The sequence below is a fragment of the Microcebus murinus genome, chromosome 8, assembly GCF_040939455.1.
Source record: "Microcebus murinus isolate Inina chromosome 8, M.murinus_Inina_mat1.0, whole genome shotgun sequence".
NCBI lineage: Eukaryota > Metazoa > Chordata > Mammalia > Primates > Cheirogaleidae > Microcebus > Microcebus murinus.
This window is the reverse complement of record NC_134111.1, coordinates 48,659,631-48,680,665: the sequence shown is the minus strand read 5'-3', so window position 1 is coordinate 48,680,665 and position 21,035 is coordinate 48,659,631. Positions and strand designations below refer to the sequence as shown.

The window sequence follows — 21,035 nt, the reverse complement described above, 5'->3', positions numbered from 1 at the left end:
AAACTGCAACATAGATTAAACAATCAGGAATACATCCCTCCCTCAATTAAAGTCCCATATTAAAAACAACCACATTAGTTCATAAAGAATAAAAAAACTTCAGAGTCCTACATAAGAAATTACTAAATGTCTCCTGAATAATAAAATCCAGGCAATGATTTTAAAGACAGATGAAATTTTTGTAATAACTTTTTAATTAACAAAATATACAATGATTATAAATCTCTTTTATAAGTGAAGAAACTGAGGCTTAGAAAGATAACATAGCTAGCCAATGAATGTGCAATTACAGTAGAAAATGAAGTGACTGCAACAAACTTTTAAATCAAAATCTAATTTGATTTCCATCCCTAAAAGTAAGCTAACAATTGTTGTTTAATTTCAAGAAATAAGAATTAAACAGACCTGTAGAGAAGAGAGTGAGTGAGTGGGTGGGTGGGTACGTGAAAAAAAGAGAAAAAAAAGAATTGTAGAAATAAAAGAGGACAATTACCACAAATCATTCCTAAGATATACATTCTTATAATGATTAAGAACAATCTGCCTGTTGTCTTTCCCAACAGTTGATAGTTTCTGAATAAAGAACCACTTTCTAGGTTGAAGAAATAATGGACAGCTAGGTATAAATTTTACTTCTCTCCAGCTTCATCACCAAAACTCAAATACAAACTAACATCTTTATCCTAAACTGCTGAACTTGAGCTGCTGCTTTTCTTGTCCCTTCCCATCTATTCTTGGCAAAACACCATCTTTTTAAAACACATATCTGATCATGTCACTTTTAAACCTAAAATATTTCCATTACTTCCCACTAATATTCAGAATAAAATATCATACGGCCCATGAAGAGGATCTACCTGATCTGGATCTAGTCTAATGTAATAGCCTTTTATTTGTCCCTCAGTTAAGCCCTCCACCTGTAAGTCACGGGTAGCCTTATTTATGTCACTATCCCCCTACATTCATTTCACTTCAATCATACTAGCCATTTTAGTTTCTTATTAAAAAAATAAATTAATAAGCTAAATCCCACCCATAAATATTCCTACATTCTGGTCCTTCTGCCTGGAATTTAGGAGGTGTCTGGGAGTGATTTTTCTTTGTATTTATCCTGTTTGAAGCTCAATAAGCACCTTGGATCTATAAACCAATATTTTTCATCCAATTTAAGGAACCTTAGTCATAATTTCTTCAAATGTTTTGAGACTCCAATAACATGCAACTTAGATTATCTGATTCTAATAGGTCCCTGAGGCTCTGTTGAGTTTTCTTCAGTCATTTTTCTCTCTGTTCTCTAGATTGGATAATCTGCTGATGTGTCTCCAAATTCACTGACCCTTCTATCCTCTCCAATCTGCTGCTAAATTCATCTAATGAATTTTTCAATTCAGTTATTGTACTTTTACTATAACTTTCAATTCTAGAATTTCACTTTGGTTCTTTTTGACTACATTTATTTGCTAAGAATCCTTCTCATTAATACATTTTCCTTTAATTCCTTGAATATATTTTCCTTTAATTTCTTGAGCATACTTATAATAGTCGTTCTAATGTCTTCACCTGTTAAATCCAACAACTGGGCCATCTCAATATCAATTTCTAGTGACTAGTTTATTTTTATTTTTTCTTGACTATAGCATACAATTTCTTGTTTTCTTGCATGTCCACTAGTTATTATCATATACTAAATATCTTAATGACATATTATAGAAGATTCTGAATTGTTACCTTCCTCTAAAGAGTACAAATTTTTATTATAGAAGCAAGTTCAATTACAGGCTGATCACCTGGAACTCACGAAGGCTTGCTTTCACACTTTGTAAAGGGCAGATCTGTAGAAACTAAGGTGCTCAAAAGGCCCTCTAAATCGACAGAAATCATCTCCAAACTCTGCCGCTGTTGCAGATACCGTCCAGGTTATAGGCTTTGTTAAGGCTAGAGTAGACCTTATTTATTCCAAGGATTGCCTTTCTAGTGTCTCAGCTACATGCCTGGGGTATTAGTATTAGGAAGGTCTCTCCAATCAAGTAGGGGTGAAACTCCAATGTCCCCAACATTGCTTGACTTATCTTGATATCTCTATTCCACTTTAACCCCACAGCAATCACTCTCTAATAGCCTTAGGTAGTCTCATCCTGTACATGTGTAACTTAGTCCTCAACCAAGCACTTTCAGGGTCCCTCACAAATCTGCCCCTCCCTTTCTCAGTCTTCTACCCAAAGAGCACACAGTTTCCACTGCTTCAGCTGTCTTAAACTACAATCTCTGCATACTTAACTCAGTGGGACCACCATGATCTGCTTCAATGCCAGCGTACTGTACTATAGTCAGGAAGCTGTCCCTAGACAGAGAGCAAAGCAATTATGGAGCTCACCTCAGGCTTTGCCTTTCTCTCAGTCTTGTGCTGCCTATTGTCCAATACTTAAAAATAGTGGCCTCATCTTTTGTTCAGTTTTATGTTGTTATGGCACAAGGGCTAGTCCAGTAGCCAAAAGCAGATGACAACATATTCTACTTGGAATCTACTCCCCTTACCTTCTTGCCAAATTACTTTCTCTCAATCATTAGGATTTACTTTAAATGTCATTTTCTCAGTGAAGCTTTGCCAACTCCCTGCCACTGAAATAAGGTCTCCATTTATAACCACTTGCTCTACCTTTTCATAACACTGACTACAGTATAATTATACAACTTTCTGGTTTAGGAGTTTTATTAATGTAACCTCACTCAACCATAAACTTTATAAAGGCAGAGACAGGATTACGTGGTTGACTGTTACCTTCCCTACCCCATGCTCTAGGGTCTAGCACAGAGCCAAACACATAGAGGGTGCTTAATAAATATCTGTTGAAGAACTAAATATATTAGACAAGACTATCTCTAAATAACATATATTAAACAATACACATGAAAATTTCATCAAAAAATATGATGAACTTCAGTATTCAAAACATGCTGTTTCGTGAGCTAGCAAAAAGAACTGCTTAAAATACAACAAGATTTTAAAATAACTGATATATTTATTGTATATGTATGTATGTATTTATTGCTATAAATCTGAGCAAACTAAAGGTGCAGAAATTGTTTTGTATAATAGTATACCAGGGAACACACCTTCATTTTGCACTGAAAGCTATAGTCTCTCTAAAAATAAAAAACAAAACAGTAAAACAGGTATACAAATACCCAACAATTCTAAGTCTTATAACTTTAACTCCATATTCTTATAAAATCTTAGGCCATACAACCCAAAAGCTAAGAATATAAAATATGAAAACATAGAAGTGGTTGTTATTACTGTTTGAAAAAGGGGAGGTAGAGTATAATTATGATGATGTTATGCCAAAAGATCTGGGTTCTAGTCCCAACTCCAACATAAATTAATCATGAGGCCTTAAATAGGTCATTTAATTTTTCTGGGGCTCAGTTTTCTAATCCATAAAATAAGAAGTTCTCTTAATTACTTCCAGCTTTAACTTTCTATGAAAAATCTACATTTTACTTTTAAGTTCTAAAATATGTAATTTCCTATAATTATAATAATGTAAGTAAATTATAAATTTCTTCTAGTCTAACATATTACTCACCAGAAGTCAGATCTTTGTAGTTTTGTTGGTTTGTCAAAACCTGGGTAAGAACAGACCGCATTGCTCCTCCCATTTTAGTTAGGTCTTCTAAAAAGGAAATTTGAGGTTCCAAAAGCTGAAGGACTTTGTTAAGGTCTTTTTCCGATGGCATATCAGCTGCTAAAAAAACAAACAAAAAAACAATAAATCATTAAGGGTAATGTTCTTTAAAATATTTTGTTAAGAATAATACTATTTTATTCTTTTAAAATTATACTGGCTTAGATGATAGTATTTTATAATCAACAAAATCAATATAAGAACTTTGATATCTGTTAAGAAAATTGATATCTGCCCAGCACCCAGCCTATGGTAGACCTGCTCAGGGATTTAGTCCTCTGAAAAAAGTAGATATGAAAAAGAGATGACCTCTTAAGATATCAAGCATATAATTTGTATAAGAAGCATTCGATCTGAGGATCCTACACTTCAACATATATAAATGCAATCATAAGATCATTTCAAAATAAGGTAGTATTTAAGACAAAGTTAAGATTATGCCCCTAAAATAAAACGAGATAGAATTCAAATATATTGACAGTAGTGTAAGAATATTAGGACAAAATTATGTGAGCTTGAAATTTAAAGCTATATAGCAAATAACCCATCCCCTATTATATTCCAAAAATGTAGACTCATGTTAGCTGAAGGACAAAAGCAATTAAAATGAAAGATAACTGTTTTCATAAATATGAAAAATCTTATTAAAAAATATAGACGTTAACCTCAACACTAATAATTAAAAAAAAGAAGAAAAAAATGAAATAATCAAAAAGTTAAAAAAAATATATATATATATATACACACACACACATATATATATATGATATGCCTAGTGGAGCTGGAGGGAGAGATAGGAAACTTAGATAGCAACTGAAAAAGAATATTAAACATAAAAAGAAGAGATGTTTTAGAGACGCCTAAAAGGAAGGAAGTGAATGGAGAGATTTAGAGTTTAGCCATAAATGGTCTAAAAAAAGAAGACCTATAAGGGAGCTAACAGTGGGCCTACATGCCAAAGTAAGGGGACATCAATTTCATTCGATATTTATTCAGCATCTAGGCCAGGCGCGATGGCTCACACCTGTAATCCTAGCACTCTGGGAGGCCGAGGCGGGTGGATTGCTTGAGGTCAGGAGTTTGAAACCAGCCTGAGCAAGAGCGAGACCCCATCTCTACTATAAATAGAAAGAAATCAATTGGCCAACTAATATATATAGAAAAAATTAGCCGGGCATGGTGGTGCATGTCTGTAGTCCCAGCTACTCAGGAGGCTGAGGCAGGAGGGTCGCTTGAGCCCAGGAGATTGAGGTTGCTGTGAGCTAGGCTGACGCCAGGGCACTCACTCTAGCCTGGGCAACAAAGCTAGACTCTGTCTCAAAAAAAAAAAGAAAGAGATCTCAAAGAAACTTTGAAACCACAAGATCTCTGAGTTTCTATGCCCCTGGATTAGATCATTACAAGTCCTTTCTTTAAACAGTGATCTCTATACAAAGTAATACAGTATTTTTTCCTTTTGTGCACAAATTAATGCTGAGAAGTGGTAATATAAAGAAGAAAATTTTAGGAACTTATATTCATGAACTCATCTTCAGACAAAAAAAATGCTTCTACACATTTCTTCATATTTTCAGATAATAACATATTATTATCAAAGCTATGTACTTATGTAATCTACCTTTGATAACTTAATGTCACCAAAGGAAAAATATAATAAATATACTTTATGTGAAGTGGCCAGCTGTAGTGACTCACATCTGTAATCCTAGCACTCTAGAAGGCCAAGGTAGGAGTATTACTTGAAGTGAGGAGTTCAAGACCATACTGTGCAAGAGCAAGACCCCCATCTCTACCAAAAATAGAAAAAATTGCCGGGCATGGTGGTGGGTGCCTGTAGTCCCAGCTACTTGGGAGGCTGAGGCAGGAGGATTGCTTGATCCCATGAGTTTGAGGCTGCAGTGAGCTATGATGACACCACTACATTCTACCCAGGGTGACAGAGCAAGACCCTGTCTCAAAAATAAAATTAAAAATTAATAAATAAACAAACTTTTGTGTGAAGTATTTTGATTAAACTAATGATAAATTTTAAGGTTCTCATAACAAATCGTATCTATCTTATTATTTTTCTGAAACAGGCCACTTGTAATACAAAATGTAAATTCTCAAAGTGTGCTAACTAGTTTCTGAGAAATAATACAGAAGGCAATTTCAATAACTAAGTTGGTATCTGGTTCCTTCATTCCAAAGACATAGTATTTGGAACTAAATCAAAATAATATTTTTCTGTACTCTAAGATATATACTCTGAGAGAAGTAGTACTTAACAAAGGATTATATGGTTTTCCTTAAAATGTACAAATAAGGAAGTATTATGGTTTGGTAACAATAAAGATAATAAGATATTTTTAAAAATGATAAAGATGTTATATAATATTCCCTTACACTTTAAAGATAGAGATAGAAGATAAAAATGTGTGCCATAGCTTCAAATTGAATACAAGATTATCTATTTAGAAAGGTAAAAGTGGCTGGACAGAGTGGCTCATGCCTGTAATCCTAGCACTCTGGGAGTCCAAGGCAGGAGGACTGCTTGTGGTCAGCAGTTTGAAACCAGCCTAAACAAGAGTGAGACCCCAGTCTCCACCAAAAATAATAAAAATTGGCCAGGCATGATGGTTACTTTAACCCCATAAAATGATTACTCCCCGCTACTTGGGAGGCTGAGGCAGGAGGATCAGTTCAGCCCAGGAGTTTGAGGTTGCTGTGAACTAGGCTGACACCACAGCACTCTACCCCAGGTGACAGAGTGAGACTCTGTGTCAATAAAATAGAAAAAGAAAGGTAAAAGTTATCAAAAGTTAATAAATTCACTTCATACTACTTCATAAATTTTTTTTTTCAGTTTTTAAAAGGAAGATTTATTTGACAAGTTTCACTTAGCGCGATATACCTAAAAGGAAATCACAATACAATGAAAGATTTAAATCAAGGCCTCAGAATTTCGTACAAACACCAAGACCAAAATCCTAAAGTATTGGTATTGCGTCTCAAATTTCCCCATTAACTTAAAAAAAAAAAGCTTCAACTTACGTGCCTTATAGGTTATTAAATGAAACTAGAATTAACAAACATGCCAAAATGTTTCACTTTAATTGTAGACACAGCTCCTATATTGAGTTTTACAAAAAAGCATGTCTTTCAACATGCACCCAAACAATGTTCAATATCATGTGGTATAATAGCAACATTTAACATAATTCAACTGCTTTAACCTAAATACACTTACTGCTTAAATACATCCTACAATATATAACTAACTTGAGAAAAGCTGGAACTTGTTTAACAGTTATACTTTACTCAACTTTGCTGTTACATCCTAGATGAGTGTTCAAAAATACCCAACCTCAAATCTTTAAAACAATCCTGATTTCCACTTATAGAGTAAGCATAAATCACAAGCTTGTACTGCAAAAAACTGTTAAACTGGTTTTGTTTTTCTTAAAAAAAAGTTAACCAAGAGTCAGTGATCAGGATCAATTACATTCCCCTCATAAATTGATATCTATAATTCACAATGTCAAATGGAGAACTTTAATAAATACCTAAATCTACATATTCAACTAAATTAAGCATATTAATCAAGATTTTGACTAAATTTTAAAAGGTTAGAAGAATGCCTATAGTTTCCTTTCTCTTTTTACAGTGTTATGAATGGGTGATGCTTACACTCATTCATTCTACCAGTAATGTGGAAGTAATTTGATCCTATCATAAGTTGTTACATAATACATATGGAGGGGAATAAAAATATATATATGCCTCTACCAAACTAAGATTGGTAAAATAGTTTATCTTCTAAAAAATCTCAGTTAAATTCAAACATGTCCAGGACTTCTTAATTCTCTCATAATATTGCCAATAAAGTTACTCATTAAATGATTCCTTTCTCATCTGCAAAAGGTCAAATAAGTTTGATCAAAAACATCTATGACCCAAAAGTAGAAAGCACCAAACTATGCCTACTCAAGGTATCTATAAGGTTATATGATTTATTTTTATCATGTTTTTGTGCAGTCTATTTTATAGTCATCTCTTTTTAAATGTTAAGCCAAAAAACAATATCTGAAAAAATTCACCTCATTAATGCTAAATTTTATGAATTGGGAACTTAAAAAGAGTACTAATATAGAGGGATTAAACATACCTGGTTCATTATAGCCTTCTCTTAAGTACTGAATAAGACAAAAAATAAATCTTGGAAGAACAAATTCAGACATCATCAGTAAGTCTTTGGGGACACAGGGAATATTTGAACTTGATTTAATTTGATGCCTTTTGCAAAACCTGTAATATGAGAAAGAAAAGAAAATTAACAGTGATGTCTAACCAGCCAAGAATATATTACTTCTATTTATAATATTCATAAACAGAATGCAGGCCAATATCAAAGCCAATATAATCCTCCCTTATCATTTTCAGGTATCAAGTTAAAAAAATATAATTTCAATCAGTCTTTAAGTCAAAAATGGCACTCAGGGAGATTTTTTCTATTAAAAGACCACACTAGTTAGGTTCTAACTAGAATACAAGAGGAAAATCTCATTATGGATTTATAATTTTTTAACTACAATTTATCACTTTCAAGTACTACTTTATCACTTCCACCCTTTATAAACCAGTAAGTACAAATTAATCATTTCCAAAGAATTTATATTTTTCATTCCTTAACTATTTCTAACTTACTACATTAATGAGTAGATAAGTGATATAAATACTTGAAGTTTATTTTAAAAGTTTATACACTTAAGTGTATACATTCCTTTTAATCTTGTTTATACTCATTTTAAAGTATGATTGGTATACCTGAGCAAAAATGAAGTCAACTATTATATATTTATAATCCAAATAATCAAAGTTATTTTGTTACCGAACACAAAATCTCCACATTAAACACATCAAATGCCTAGAAATAAACAGGAAGGGTGCAGAAACTATTTTAGCTGAAAAATATAAAAATGAAAATATAAAAGATTTGAACAGAGGAAAATCACATTTCTACATGGAAAGATTGATTTTTTTAATATATATATATTTTTAAAGGCAGTTCTCCCAAACTTAATGCCATTAGATTTAAATATCAATGCAATTAATCAGAAACTAATTCTAAAGTTCAAATGGAAGAGAATATGTGTGAAAAATATTAGTAAAACTTAAAAAAATTGATAATAATGAACTGGACCTTAAAAGATGGTACAAAACAACTTTAAAATTCTTTGGTAATGTGATAACATCAATGGACCATAATGAAGTCCAGAAAAAGAATATGTAAATTTGTGAATATATGATACATGTGGCATCTGAATTCAATGTGATAAGGAGAAGACTTAATAAATTGCTTTAGGACAAAATTGATTATTTAAATGCAAGAAGTAAATGTGATTCCTACTTTATACCATATGCAAAATATATTCCATATACATTAAAAATCAAATGTGAGAGGCAGGGAGAGGTAATCCTAGCACTCTGAGAAGCCAAGGTGGGAGGATCGCTTGAGCTCAGATCAAGACCAGCCTGAGCAAGAGTGAAACCCCACCCCTACTAAAAATATAAAAAATTAGCTGGACGTGGTGCTACACACCTGTAGTCCTAGCTACTCAGGAGGCTGGGGAAGGAAGATGGCTTAAGCCCAGGAGTTTGAGGTTGCAGTGAACTATGATAATGCCACTGCTCTATAGCCAGGGTAATGGAGCAAAACTCTTGTTTTAAAAAAAAAAAAAAAGAGGCTTCAAAGACTCAATAATCAATCACGTGTAATGTGTAAGCCAACTCTAACAAACCAACTCTAAAATGCAATTTTTTTCAGACAGCCAGAGAAATCTGATTATGAACTGGATACTAGTTCATTAATTTTATTAGGTATGATAACAGCACTGAGATAATATAAGAAAATATTCATTATTTCATGATATTAAGGAATTATTTTGTGTGGATTATGACAATAGCAGCATTGTGATTATCACTGAAAAGTGAAGGACTTGTCTTTTACATATATATACAGGGAGAGAGAGAGAAAGAGAAATACTTTGAAATGAACTGCTTCCCCAAGTAAAGAGGAGGAGGGCTTTCTATACAACTGATATAGCTCCAAATTAAAAATGAAGCAAGGTGAGGCGTGGACGCTGACACCTAGTAATCCTAACACTTTGGGAGGCCAAGGTGGGGGATTGCTTGAGGCCAGGAGTTCCAGTCCACCCTGAGCAACATAGCAGAACCGTGTCTCCACAAAACATAGAAAAAATTAGCCGAGCGTGGTGGCATGCACCTATAGTCTCAGCTACTCAAGAGAATGAGGCAGGAGGATCACTTGAGCCCAGGAGTTTGAGGTTTCAATGAGCTATAATGACACCACTGCACTTCTAGCCTGGACTCTAGTCTCTAAAAATAAATAAAAAATAAAAATGAGGCAGGGAATGATGTTCACATTAGCAGTTCCAAGGTCATAGATGCTTTCTTCAAAGTACCCAATAGTTTTGCAAGATTAAGGAGGTTAAATATTCCTTCAAGGGATGTTACAAAAATAATAGAATGATCAAATTAGAACTATAAAAACAGTGGATAAAATGACCTCTCTAAATTTTGACTGACATCTTTTCAAAATGTTTCACTGAAGCACAACTGGACAGAAAGCTGCCTAAAAGGTAAGTGTGAAACTCAATGAAGTATCACAAAATGAACATACTCATGTAACCACCAAGTCAAGATCAAGAAACAGAAAGCTACCAGCACCCCAGAAAGTTTCCTTCTGTCTCCACTGATACCCAATGTAAATGACTAAAAGCAGAATTCCTGGACACTGAGAGGAGAAGAGAGAGGAAACAAAAGGGGAGGAGGGGTTCTGCTAGTCTATTAATATTTGCAAATTACTGAGACTTGGTGGTGGGTAGGAGGGCAAGGAGAGACCAAGCCAAATAACTAAACCACATATTTTAAGAATCAGAAAGGCATCTGAGATAATAAAATGCCCTACAAATTAGCCTTTGATATGTACATCCCATTCCCAACTTAGCACAAACTACATGCATACACATTATTTTGCATATGTAATTTCAGATTATTTACAAAGATTGGCCAGGCAAGAAGGCTCATGCCTGTAACCTAGCAATCTGGGAAGCTGAGACTGGTGGATCACTTGAGGTCAAGAGTTTGAGACCTGATTTAGCAAGAGTGAGGCCCTGTCTCTACTAAAAATAGAAAAAGTAGCCAGGTGTGGTGGAGTATGCCTATAATCCCAGCTACTCAGGAGGCTGACACAGGAGAATCAATTGAGCCCAGGAGTTTGAGGTTGCTGTGAGCTATGCTGATGCCACTGCACTCTAGCCCAGGTGACAGAGCAAGACTGTCTCAAAAATAAATAATTCACAGAGATTCCTGGAGACTCATACATCTCAGATTAAAAGCTCCTGACGATATAAGCTGTCCCTTCATTTTACAGATGGGGAAATCTCAGAAACATTAAATGACACACTTAACTAATAATAAAACAGTTAAAACAGTGTCCAACCTTTTTGACACCTGGGACTAGTTTCATGGAAGACAATTTTCCCATGGATAGGGGGGAAGGTTTCAGGATGATTCAAGCACATTATATTTATTGTGTAGTCAAACCTCTCTGCTAATGATAATCTGTATTTGCAGCTGCTCCCCAGCACTAGTATCACTGCCTCAGTGCCACTCAGATCATTAGGCATTAGATTCCTTGCTTCCCTCGCTGGCCAGCTGCTCACCTCCTGCTGTCCGGCCCATTTCCTAACAGGCTACACACCGGGACCAGTCTGTAGCCTGGGGGTTGGAGACCACAGTGTTAAAAGACTCTGGGAGGCCAGGTGCAGTGGCTCACAAATTCCAGCAGTTTGGGAGGCCAAGGTGGGAGGATCACTTGAGGCCAGGAGTTTAAGACCAGCCTGAACAACACAGCAACACCTCATCTCTACGAAAAAATTTAAACATTAGTCCCATGTGGTGTCACACATCTGTAGTCCTAGCTACTCCAGAGGCTAAGATAGGAGAATCACTTGAGCCTAGGAGTTCCAAGCTGGGCAAGAGTGAGACGCTGTCTCTAAAAATCCATTAATAAAAACTATAGAAAGAAAAAAAAGACTCCTGGAGATCACAAAAGGCATACCATAAAGATCTACAGTATCTACCTAAACTAATCTATATATTTAATAAGACACAAGTAAAAATACCTATAAGGAATAAATAAGCTGATTCTAAAGTTCATATGGAAAAGCAAGAATAGCTAAGAAAATTCTGCAAAATAAGAATGAAAGAATAGTTTTATCAGATATTAAAACATGTTTTAAAGTTGAAATAATCAAAAGTGTTGTATATAGCTTTTAAGGAGCTTACATTATAGAGGGCAGAGATAAACAATGATAGACAATGATGATAAATAAAATTAAGTAAACTATAGAACAGAGAAAGAGGAAGTCAGAAATTTGGTTACATATTCACCTACAAGTATTCCTGGGCCATATCTCTAGATATACAGTTCTATATTACTAATACGTAGTACTTAATTAAAGTATAGATCCATCTCTGGTCTAAAATTGTTAGATTATATAAATGGTAAGAACTAAAAGGAAAAGCTTCAGAATTCCTCTATATAGGTTTTTTTCTTTTCTTTTTTTTCTTTTTTGTTTGGCAATAAGAGTCTTACTCTGTTGCCCTGAGTAGACTGCCATAATGTCAGCCTACCTCAAAGCAACCTCAAACTCCTGAGCTCAAGCGATCCTCCTGCTTCAGCCCCTGGAGTGGCTGGGATTACTAATTTTTCTGTTTTTAGTAGAGACGGGGTCTCACTCTTGCTCAGGCTGGTGTCAAAGTCTTGACCTCAAGCAGTTCTCCCACCTCGTTCTCCCAGAGTGCTAGAATTACAGGTGTGAGCCATCATCCCTCGCCTATACAGGTTTAAATACTATTTGGTGAGCCCTAAACTACTAGAAAAGCAAAGGCAATACATTTATGAAAACTAAAAATTCTAAATTAGATTTAAAAAATTCAATATAAGAAAACTTGAAAGTAAAAACAGAGGCCAGGCGTGTTGGCTCATGCCTGTAATCCTAGCACTCTGGGAGGCCGAGGCGGGCGGATTGCTCAAGATCAGGAGTTCGAAACCAGCCTGAGCGAGACCTCATCTCTACCAAAAATAGAAAGAAATTAATTGACCAACTAAAAATATATATACAAAAAATTAGCCAGGTATGGTGGCACATGCCTGTAGTCCCAGCTACTCGGGAGGCTGAAGCAGGAGGATCACTTGAGCCCAGGAGATTGAGGTTGCTGTGAGCTAGGCTGATGCCACGGCACTCACTCTAGCCTGGGCAACAAAGTGAGACTCTGTCTCAAAAAAAAAAAAAAAAAAAAAGAAAAAGAAAGTAAAAACAGAGATGTAAATCTATTAAACTATTAAGATAGTAAATCTACACTGAAGGCTTGAAGTAGAAAACAATGCAGTAATCATACATGAAAAAAACAGATTAATAGATAATTATTATGAGTCCAGAAATAGAACCAAATATGTATAGAATTTAATTTATGATTAAGGTAAAATCCAAATCTATACAGAAAACAAGGCTTAATAAGAGAAAGGGTATTGAAATAATTGGGTAAACCAGCCAAGTTGGGGTATGGGGACAGAAATCTCCTTATACCTTACATCATGCTAATAAATTCTAACATAAAAAAGGTAAATATAAAATGTGAAATCATTAGAGTACAAAAAGCAACTGTGAGATTTATTTAATAATCATGTAGAAGGGGCAGCTTAAATATAACAAAATCTAGACACCACAGAAGAAAAGATTAATAAACATAAAAATTGACAATAAAAAATTTCTATATAGGAAAAAATGCCCATGGGCATTTATTTTTCCCATTTCCCACAAATGGGAAAAAAGGTTTGGAACTCATAACTACTCAAAGTGCTAATTTTCATAAAACAATCCAAAATAAAAATGAAAAAGGGAAATACCAATGGCCTTTAACATACGAAAAGACGTTCAACTTTATTCAATAAACACATTAAAATTACATTAAGGTGATAAAAAAACTCACACTGACAAAAAAAAACTTGTCAAGATGAAGTAACAAGGAACAAAATCAAGCCCTCACCTTAAGTAATGAGAAAACCAGGAAAAAACTTATGAAACAATGGGTTTTGGACCCTGAACAACAGATAGTGCAAGACTATAACCCTTAAGAAAAACGAAACAAAAAGGTGAGCCCCATGCCTGCATCAGCTTACTGCTTAGAGGCACTTTTCAGGATGCAGCAATGGGAAGAGGAATCCAAAAAGAGCCCTGTGGACTCAGTGAATTGAGAAAACAGACTGGAATTTAGGGATGTTACGGTAGCTAGAATTTGAAAGATTGGAAGAGAGCTTTGAGATCTGCTAAGATCTGCTGAGAAGTCCTTCTGAGTGTTTGGCTCAATGGGATTTTGCCTTTCACAAGTGGAAACATCCAAGACTAGGGGGAAAATAGCCACAAAGGAATGGACAGAAGAATTCCCAAGAATGATACAGGGCTGGGAATAGTTCATTTTCCCAACAGCCAGAATGATAAAACCTCAAAATACATGGGAATCACACAGAATCTCCTGAAGGGTATTGCATTACTAGTGTAGATAAATGAGCTCAAGACTAAAAGTTGTTCTGAATCCACACTAACAGAGTTTAAAGGTAAGCCCTAAGTCCAAATAACATTATCTGCATTCCTAAACAAAATCCACCACTATCTAAGGAATATAACTTAATCTACAATCAACAACATAAAGTGGAGAAATTCTGGCATACAATCAAAATTTTATAAGCATGCAAAACAAACAAACAAACAAACAAAAACCCCGGGAAGATATGACATGTAACCAGAAGAAAAATCGACCAATAGACAATAGACATAGACCCAAAAATTATGGATATAATGGGACTAGCAAACCCATTTTCCATGTGTTCAAGAAGATAGAGGACAGAAATGAAAGCACAATAAGAGAAATGGAAAATATAAAAAAGACCTATATCGAATTTACCAAGATAAAAAAAAATCCAGTATCAGAAATGAAGAATACACCAAATGTAATTAACAGCAAATTGATACTAGAAAGAAAGGATCAATGAATTTAATGATATAGCAATAAAAATTATCCAAAAAAAAGAAGAGAGACTGGAAAAGTGAACACAGCCTCAGTGACCTGTGGGAGAATAACAGGCAGTCTTGCATTATACTGGAATCCAAAAAACAGACAGGGGAGATGAAACAAATATTTGAAGAATTATTGGCTCAAATTTTTCCAAATTTTTGAAAACCATGAAATCACAGATCCAAAATACTCAACAAGCCCCAAGCAGAATAAACATATTTTTAAAGCCATGCCTAGGCACATCATAACCAAATTGCTGAAAAACATTGATTATAAGAAAATCTTCAAAGCAACCAGAAGTAAATGATTCATTACATACAAAGAAACAAAGACACAAATAACAGCAGACTATTCATAAGAAACAGTGCAAGTCAGAACAGAATGGAAAGATACATTTAAAGTACTAAAAGAAAAGTAACAAACAAACAAACAACATGTACATCTAGAATTCTGAGAAAATACTCTTCAAAACTGAGGAGAAATAAAAACTTTCCAAGCCAAGCACAGTGGCTTGGAAAGTACTCCCAGCTGCTCAGGAGGCTGAGGCAGAGGATCCCTTAAGCCAAGGAGTTCAAATCCAGCCTAGACAACATAGTGATACTCAATCTCATTTTAAAAAAGAAAAGAAAAGGCCAGCCTGAGTGGCTCACCCCTGTAATCCTAGCTCTCTGGGAGGCCGAGGCGGGCGGATCGTTTGAGCTCAGGAGTTCGAGACCAACCTGAGCAAGAGCGAGACCTGTCTATACTATAAATAGAAACAAATTAATTGGCCAACTAATATATAGAAAAAATCAGCCGGGCATGGTGGCGCATGCGTGTAGTCCCAGCTACTCGGGAGGCTGAGGCAGGAGGATTGCTTGAGCCCAGGAGTTTGAGGTTGCTGTGAGCTAGGCTGACGCCATGGCACTCACCCTAGCCTGGGCAACAAAGCGAGACTCTGTCTCAAAAAAAAAAGAAAAGAAAATACTAAAAACTGTTCAGACAAACAAAAGCTGGGAAGAATTCATGCCATCATACCTGCACTATAAGAAATATCAAAGGAAGTTTCTTAAGCAGCCTTATGGTAAACCCATGTGGCAAGAAAATGACCCTCCTATCAAGAGTCATGTGAGTGACCCATCTTAGAAGTGGATCCTCCAGTCCCAAGCAAGCCCTCAGAAGACTATAGCCCCAACTAAGACTTTTTATTACAACTTCATGAGAGATGTTATTTCAGAACCACACACCTAAGCCACTTTCAAATTCCTGGTCCACAGAAACTATGAAATAATAAATGTTTGTTATATTAAGCTTTTATGTATTGGGGTGATTTGTTACAAAACAAAAGATAACTACTAAAAACACTATCAACCAACTAGACCTATTATTTAATAACAGTAATACAATACTATGCCCTGCAATAGCTAGACACTCATTCTATTGTTCATAAAATGTCTCAACAAATTTAAGAAAACTTACACAAAGTATGTTCTTAAAATATAATGGAATTAAACTAGAAATCAATAACAGAGATATCTTTTAAAATTCCCCAAAATTTGGAAATTATACAATGCCTCTAAATAATACAGAGACCAAAAAACAAATAAAACCACACTGAAGGGCCGGGCACGGTGGCTCACGCCTGTAATCCTAGCACTTTGGGAGGCCGAGGCGGGCGGATTGCTCAAGGTCAGGAGTTCGAAACCAGCCTGAGCGAGACCCTGTCTCTACCAAAAATAGAAAGAAATTAATTGACCAACTAAAAATATATATATAAAAAATCAGCCGGGCATGGTGGCGCATGCCTGTAGTCCCAGCTACTCGGGAGGCTGAGGCAGTAGGATTGCTGAGCCCAGGAGTTTGAGGTTGCTGTGAGCCAGCCTGACGCCACGGCACTCACTCTAGCCTGGGCAACAAATAGAGACTCTGTCTCAAAAAAAATAAATAAATAAAACCACATTGAAATACCTTTTTTCCTATCATACACACAAAAACTAAAAGTTTGATGATATACTGTACTAGCCAGGTAGTAAAGCAATGGATATTCTCACTGTACTGGTGGAGAGAGTAAAAATCAGCATACTATCCATGAGGACAATTTGGCAAGAGTCTATCAAAAGCATAAATGTACAGCCATTTGACCTAATAATTCAAGGGTGATTAGAGTCAGGATCTTCTAATATCTAATCTTTTCCCCCATACCTTTGAAGACATTTTCTGAAACCACAGTCTAAGAAAGAATTTCCATATTATTTCCAGGTGAAAAAGATAAGGTAGAAGATGCAGTTTAGCCAAAATAATAAAATTTTATAATTCCCATCATTTCCAATGGCTTAAAGAAACAATCCGAATATCAAAATCAGTGCTGATTCAAAAATCCAAGCTGCATGGTCCTTCTAATTAAATGACAATGTCTTAAGGAAAATGAGAAGTTATCTTAGTTTAAGGATCTATTATATATAGTATTTTAATACCAGCATTAAGGCTGAACCTCTCTAGCCTCTTCCTAATCTCAGTACATAATCCCTTAATACACTATAGTTTATTTCAGTCTTAAAAAAACAAAAAAAAATTCTTTACCTTGAGAATGTATAACTGTATTAGCTTGAATTGATTTGAATTTAGAATTAAGGTGATATAAAATACTTATCAATACTTTATGTTCTATTTCATAAAGTGGATAGTGGTATATGAATGCCCATTTTACTAAAATTCTTCAAACTGTATATACATTTTATAAACTCTTTCCTGTGTATGTTAATTTGTAACATAAAATACACTTAAGATTTACCAATATAGAAACTCATAATCTAAGTTAAAAACCCCTACTCATGGCCGGGCGCGGTGGCTCACGCCTGTAATCCTAGCTCTCTGGGAGGCCGAGGCGGGAGGATTGCTCAAGGTCAGGAGTTCGAAACCAGCCTGAGCAAGAGCGAGACCCCGTCTCTACTATAAATAGAAAGAAATTAATTGGCCAACTAATATATATACAAAAAATTAGCCGGGCATGGTGGCGAATGCCTGTAGTCCCAGCTACTTGGGAGGCTGAGGCAGGAGGATTGCTTGAGCCAGGAGTTTGAGGTTGCTGTGAGCTAGGCTGACGCCACGGCACTCACTCTAGCCTGGGCAACAAAGCAAGACTCTGTCTCAAAAAAAAAAAAAAAAAAAAAAAACCCTACTCAATATTACTCCAAATAAATCTAAGCAAGGCATCACTTCCCATTTCCTCAATAAGAAAAAAAGGGTTAACTCTAATTACCAGCATTAAAGTTCCACTTTATAAAAACTCAAATCTCTGGTGGCTCACGCCTGTAATCCTAGCACTCTGGGAGGCCAAGGCAGGAGGACTGCTCAAGGTCAGGAGTTTGAAACCAGCCTGAGCAAGAGCGAGACCCCGTCTCTACTACAAAAATAGAAAGAAATTAATTGGCCAACTAATATGTATAGAAAAAATTAGCCGGGCATGATGGCGCATGCCTGTAGTCCCAGCTACTCGGGAGGCTGAGGCAGAAGGATTGCTTGAGCCCAGGAGTTTGAGGTTGCTGTGAGCTAGGCTGACGCCATGGCACTCACTCTAGCCTGGGCAACGAAGCAAGACTCTGTCTCAAAAAGAAAACAAAAACTCTAATCTCTTTCCTTTTAGAGTACCTAATTACAGGATGGGTAATTGAGCACATGACAAGAAATATAATCATCAAAACTATGGTAACACATTAATAGTTTCAGAGACAAAGAAGAGCACCTACCGTATAGGTTTTTCCCTGTTATCGTTAAAAAAATAGTTAACTATTTACTAATGTATACTCAGGGTACCTCTTGACTAGAATTTTTAAACAGTTTTCTCTTTTTCTTTCTTCTCCCCCTCATTCCTCCCACACACATATACACACACACAAAAGTGTACAAAGAAATAAAAGTGTACAAAGTCCCTTTATAAGGGAAAAAAACACACATATTTACATTGTAAGAACCAGCGCATCTTTGTAATTGTAGGACAAAAATATCCTGCTCATAGTTTATTAATGAATCATGATTGGTAATAGATAAACAAGCCACTGGTAGACAAAATGGAAAGTCCTCAAAAAGTATCTGTCTCCTGCCTAGCTCTTTCCGTGAACCCTGTTCAGTTCCCATCCTGGGTTCCTTTCTGCAGCTAATGACAGCACCATTTTCTCAAACGTTTATAAGTAACTCCCCCTCTTACCTTTAAAACCGGAATTCAAGGCCGGGCGCGGTGGCTCACGCCTGTAATCCCAGCTCTCTGGGAGGCCGAGGCGGGCGGATTGCTCAAGGTCAGGAGTTCGAAACCAGCCTGAGCAAGAGCGAGACCCCGTCTCTACTATAAACAGAAAGAAATTAATAGGCCAACTAATATATATAGAAAAAATTAGCCGGGCATGGTGGTGCATGCCTGTAGTCCCAGCTACTTGGGAGGCTGAGGCAGCAGAATCGCTTGAGCCCAGGAGTTTGAGGTTGCTGTGAGCTAGGCTGACGCCATGGCACTCACTCTAGCCTGGGTAACAAAGTGAGACTCTGTCTCAAAAAAAAAAAAAAACTGGAATTCAAATAGTTAAGTGACTGTTAGTTATGTTTAAACTACCCTATAAGCGAGAATATAGTAGTAAAGCCAAAAAACAGCTATTAAAAAATTTACATTCTTTCACTGTTTTGGTTTGGATAAGATCTCAATTAATTATTTAATGGTTTTTCATATTTGCATGTTTGTTAATAATTTTATTTGGTTGAAAAAGAATAGAAATTTCTGCATTTTTAAAAATCCATGACTCAGTTACAGGACTCAATGTTTTCTGAAAGGGCCAGTTAGTAAATATTTTCTGCTTTGGGGACTATACAGTCTGTTGTAACTGCTGCTCAATTTTGCTTTTGCAGAGTGAAAACAGCCATAGACAATAAGTAAATAAATGAGTGTGGTGTTTTCCAATAAAATTTTATTTAGAAAAACAAGCAGCAAACCCATGGGCAATAGTTTGCCAACTCCATGCTCCAAAAAGATCCAAAGGATGTAGAGCCACAGAAACACACACACACACACAAAAGTCTACCTAATCCATTAATCAAATTAATCCATTATTCAATTCGTCTATTAATCAATGAGGTCGGTGCTCTTACTTTGTGAAGAAAATGTTTAAAACACAAGCATGAATCAATGCTTCAATGTCTAAGGTATATCTCAACTATAAAACGAAGAGTTAATAGAAAATAATCCTCAAGTTATGCTCCAGCATTAAAATTCTATATGCTTATCTACAAGTAGGCAGTCTTAACGCCCGGAAAGATTATAAACCATGTTGCCCTCTAACCATAAACAATTGCCAAGAAAAAATACCCACAGAAAGCAAAGTTACAAGCAAAATGAATACCTCTGAAAAGATGTCTTCATGCAGATGGTTAAACAGTAAGCAAAAGTGTAGTTCCCATTTCAAACCAATATTTATTCAGCACAGATTCCAATTCAGATGATTTGGGTCCCAACTCTGTCACTTACTTTCTACTCATTGAGTAAACTTTCCATCATCTTTAATTCTCTCCTCCATAAAAGGAGGACAATAATATTATCTACCCCAGAGATTGTGTGTTAAATAGGTGTAAAAAGTAATAAAATAGAGAATTAGCAAGATGGTAGATGTTAATAAAGCCATACTAAGAATTACAACAAAAAGGCTGGGTGCGGTGGCTCACACCTGTAATCCTGGCACTTTGGGAGGCTGAAGCCAGAAGATAGCTTGCGTTCAGGAGTTCAAGACAAGCCTGAGCTAGAGCCTGAGCAAGAGTGAGACCCCGTCTCTACAAAAAGTAGAAAAATTAGGGGGGGGCAGTGGCATGCACCTATAGTCCCAAATGAGGGGACTGAGGCAGGTGCATTAAGCCCAGGAGTATGGGGTTGCAGTGAGCTATGATGATGTCACTGCACTCTAACCTAGGCAACAAATCAAGATCCTGTTGAAAAGAAGGAAAGGAAAAAGGAAAGGAAAAAGGAAGGGAAAAAGGAAAGGAAAAAGGAAAGGAAAGGAAAGGAACGGAAAAAGGAAAGGAAAAAGGAAAAAGGAAAAAGGAAAAAGGAAAAAGGAAAAAGGAAAAAGGAAAAAGGAAAAAGGAAAAAGGAAAAAGGAAAAAGGAAAAAGGAAAGGAAAGGAAAGGAAAGGAAAGGAAAGGAAAGGAAAGGAAAGGAAAGGAAAGGAAAGGATAGAATTACAACAAACATGAATA

General features: G+C 35.8%; 1 protein-coding gene across 4 annotated transcripts in view; it reads right to left on the bottom strand.

The window, feature by feature from the left end:
* UBR3 (ubiquitin protein ligase E3 component n-recognin 3) overlaps nt 1–21,035 on the bottom strand; it is a 192,554-nt gene that overhangs the window by 154,204 nt on the left and 17,315 nt on the right. For all 4 annotated transcript variants that reach the window (XM_020288393.2, XM_020288395.2, XM_020288397.2 and 1 more), the window contains exons 2-3: nt 7,834–7,973; nt 3,588–3,746 (exon numbers count right to left, since the gene is read on the bottom strand). In XM_020288393.2, the coding sequence (XP_020143982.1) occupies nt 3,588–3,746; nt 7,834–7,973 (299 nt within the window). The remainder of the gene's footprint in view (nt 1–3,587; nt 3,747–7,833; nt 7,974–21,035) is intronic.